Below are 3,695 nucleotides of genomic sequence, written 5' to 3'. Positions count from 1 at the left end.
TTGAATCCATTAGAACCTTTTTGAGAGTCATCTGCTCTGCTCAAATCTCAATTGACCGCCCAAACGGCCGAACGACCTGTGCCCCATTGGCACCATAACACCCAAAGAAGTAATCCACACCGCTAAGCAACCGAGTAAATTTCCACTCCTTGCGCACTACACTCTCACGAATAACTATTCAAATCATTCCATGATTCACATATACCCATAAAGTGCAATACACCATGCACCCCAAAATTCCTTACTCAAGTTATCCGCGATCTCCACCTCTGCAAGTCATAACTGATTCACAAGTATACCTCAAACCGAAACCAATACAACACATAACCGTACAATCAACTCATAGATAACAGATTCTCCCACTTGGCTCAAATCCATGGCTATGAAAAATGCGCGCTTGCATATATCTTGTGTATTCCGTTTTGTTTGCAAACCTATCGGATAACACTAGAGTATTTCACTAATTAATTAGTATCTTGTGGGCGGTGGTGTAGCTACACCTTAAAACTAAGGGGGGTCAATTGATATCTCTTTACCCGAAAACTATACTATGTAACTAAGTTAAAAATTTATTTTTAGGTGTATAGACGAGAAGTTTTATTTTGTATCTCATACAACTGACACTAGTTGTATGAGGCTCCTTTTTGTCTCACAAATTTGTGGACCCCAATCTTACACTTCTGGGTCCACAAAATTGTGAGATAAAAAAGTTGCCTTATACAACTAGTGTCAGTTGTATGAGACACAAAATAAAATTTTCCGTGTATAGACTATATGTTGGAACCTCTTGATTTTTTCATGTAAATTTATTTATATTTTGATACTCTTTAGTGAAAATTTTAGCTCTGTCATTGCTTGTGAAAATGCGAAAAGAGACTGGTTAATTATATCGAAGCGTACCTAGCTTTTTTATTCATATGCTTCATAAGCAGCATTTACACAGAGCAAAAGATCAAACATAGATCAAAGACAAGGGATAGATTTATCCACATTATTTAGAAAGCCAGGTTAAGACATAGCAGGTTAGGTTAATTATCCATCAGTCTTCTGGAATTTCCTGAAGAAAACCATAAAAGGCTGGTTGGTGAGAGCCAGACGCCTACGTCCGAAATGGTCAGTCACGCCGACATCTAAACAATTAACGGGGTGGCACTCTGGACACAAAAGTTTATCAGGACAATACCTTAACTTGTAGAAAGGTGCTTGTTTTGTTACTTTCTCAATCTTAAACCAGCTGTTTATTGTTTCGGGTCCTGGATTTCCTAGGGTTCCACCGGTTACCACAAACCTAGTCCCTCGTGCAGTTAAGTCGGGATCACCAACTTTCCAAACAGTTTCATTAACACAGAGTCGTGACGTTGAAACAGAGAACATAATATTAATGTCAGTATTTTCACGTACGACATTAAAAGGTCGTGAGTGAGTGGTAACGAATTTCACGGGCATGCCGGGACGGGTGTCACTCCAATGCTGGAGTACGCCGCTTGGACATTTGGTGTTTCCAACATAGGTTAAGTATACGCCGCCGCCGCCGGCTCCCCGGATAGCGGAGATAATGTGGTACTCTTCGCCGACATGGAGGGGTTCGCCGTTTATGTCTAGCACTTCGGAGAATCCAGAGATAGGGAAACCCTTGTCATCATCAGTAGTGGTGGGAAGGACAATGGGATTGGTGGAAGTGAAAGATGATGAAAAGACTACAAAGGGAAGCAAAGCGAGAGTAGTTGAAAGCAAGAGGAAGCTGAAAATAAAGGATTTCATGTTTACACAAGGAGGGTGTTGCGTATTGTTTGATACTCAGTCCATTATTATTGAAGCTTGAATTTATAGAGGTGCATAGCAGACTAGCAGAAGGAGTAAGATGCTATAATACTTGCATGTACCATCCTTCACATTGGCACGTTTAAAATATGTGTATTCACAGAAGGAGGATCAGTCCATTATTATTTAAGCTTGAATTTATAGAGGTATTAGATGAAATTGTACTTGCTATAGTTGCATGGATAGTCCTTTCACATTGGCACGTTTAAAATATTCATTTTGTTTTTTAGTAGTCTCTATGTCGTACATTATCGGTTCATTAATTATGATTGAGGGGCAAACGATTAAAATCAAATGCTCTTATCTCTTTTAGTTTATGTGGTGCACGGTTTTTGATTTGTTAGAGCTGTGAAAAAAATCTTGGCATTAACAAAGAAAAAAGGCACTTTAAATTTTTGTGTAAGACGACATGCCATAGCGACTTCTGTAATTATAAAATTATTTTATTAATGTTAAAATGTAAAGCTTAAAGTTAAATTATTTTTAAATATATAAATATCTTTTATGAAATAGACTAATATGAAGAGTGCATAAATTGGAACAGGGGGTAATATTTTAAGAGCCAAATTTTTTCTTAGTTACTGCAGCTTTAAACACTTTGTAGCACACTTTTTATATAATCTCCAAAAATGTGCGCACTTTATTTATGAAATGTTAGCAAAATAATGTGTGATACACTAAACTTTATCATCTCTTTAGGAGGAAGAACAATAATAATTTGATTCTTTTTCTTTTTAATCATGGCACGTTTAAAATGGATATTCGTTGACGGTCATCTATATGTTCCGTGTATCATTGGCTCGCATGCATTGAAGGACAACATATAGGAATCAATTTCAACCACAACTAAGATGGTACAACCTCAAAATTCCAAGTTAATCCAATCACATTCCAACATTGATATTTACTTTGTTTGTGACTTGGACACTACTAGAAATCCGGAAAAAAGCGACCACGAAAAGCGACAAAAAAAGCGATCAAACACGCCTGGTCCATATTTAGCTGGTCCCTTTACCTTAGGGACCAAAGTTGGTCGCTAATTAGCGACCAACTTTGGTCTCTCAGGTAAAAGGACCAAATTTTCCGGCTAAAAAAAATAGCGACCAACTTTGATCGCTACAATATTTTAATATTATAATTTTTACGACCAAAGTTGGTCTCTTTATGTAAATTACGTTTTTATTTATTTATTATTAATCATAAAATAGCGACCAACTTTGGTCTGTTAAAAAAAAAATTATATTTTAAAATCTGGAAAATAGCGACCAAAGTTGGTCGATATACTATAAATATTTTTATTTTTTTTTTAAAATAATCGACCAAAGTTGGTCGCTAACTTCATGAATTAATTTTTTTTTTAGTTAATAAGCGACCAACTTTGGTCGCTATTTCCCAGAAAATTATTTTTTTTTAATAGAGAAGCGACCAACTTTGGTCGCTTTTTTGTGAAATCTGGGTTATATAGCGACCAACCTTGGTCGCTATTTCCCGAAAAATTATTTTTTTTAATAGAAAAGCGACCAAAGTTGGTCGCTTTTTTTGGTTATATTGCTGGCAGGAACTGCCTGTTTTGGCAGCTACACCACCTGCCGGCTTACCAAAATTCCTAAATAGGCATTTTATGCCAACAACAACAACAACAATGTCACGATCCAAACCCGGACCCGGTCGTGATGGCGCCTCTCGTGGGGACAGGCCAGCCAACTAACCCAATTCATCCTTTTAAAACAGTTAAAACAGTTCATAAACAGTTAAATATGATTTAATGATAATAATTAGCGGAAGTACAACCCAACACAGCCCTAATCGGGGTGTCACAAGTCACGAGCATCTAGTAGAGTGTAAATCCAACTACAAGGTCTAAAAATATACAA

At 36.9% G+C, this 3,695-nt stretch overlaps 1 protein-coding gene across 1 annotated transcript; it reads right to left on the bottom strand.

Annotated features, from left to right (window-relative positions):
- Window positions 1-884: 884 nt before the first annotated feature.
- On the bottom strand, window positions 885-1,892 carry LOC109214068 (serine protease inhibitor 1-like). Its single transcript, XM_019377947.1, has one exon. The coding sequence runs from the start codon at window positions 1,759-1,761 to the stop codon at window positions 1,033-1,035; it is 729 nt and encodes a 242-aa protein (XP_019233492.1). The 5' UTR covers window positions 1,762-1,892; the 3' UTR covers window positions 885-1,032.
- Between the last annotated feature and the right edge of the window lie 1,803 nt (window positions 1,893-3,695).

The sequence above is a fragment of the Nicotiana attenuata genome, unplaced genomic scaffold, assembly GCF_001879085.1.
Source record: "Nicotiana attenuata strain UT unplaced genomic scaffold, NIATTr2, whole genome shotgun sequence".
NCBI lineage: Eukaryota > Viridiplantae > Streptophyta > Magnoliopsida > Solanales > Solanaceae > Nicotiana > Nicotiana attenuata.
This window is presented reverse-complemented; position numbering and strand designations above follow the sequence as displayed.

What these genes read in the sequence shown, in the direction of transcription:
- LOC109214068 (XM_019377947.1), bottom strand. Translation starts at nt 1,761, where the DNA reads ATGAAATCCTTTATTTTCAGCTTCCTCTTGCTTTCAACTACTCTCGCT.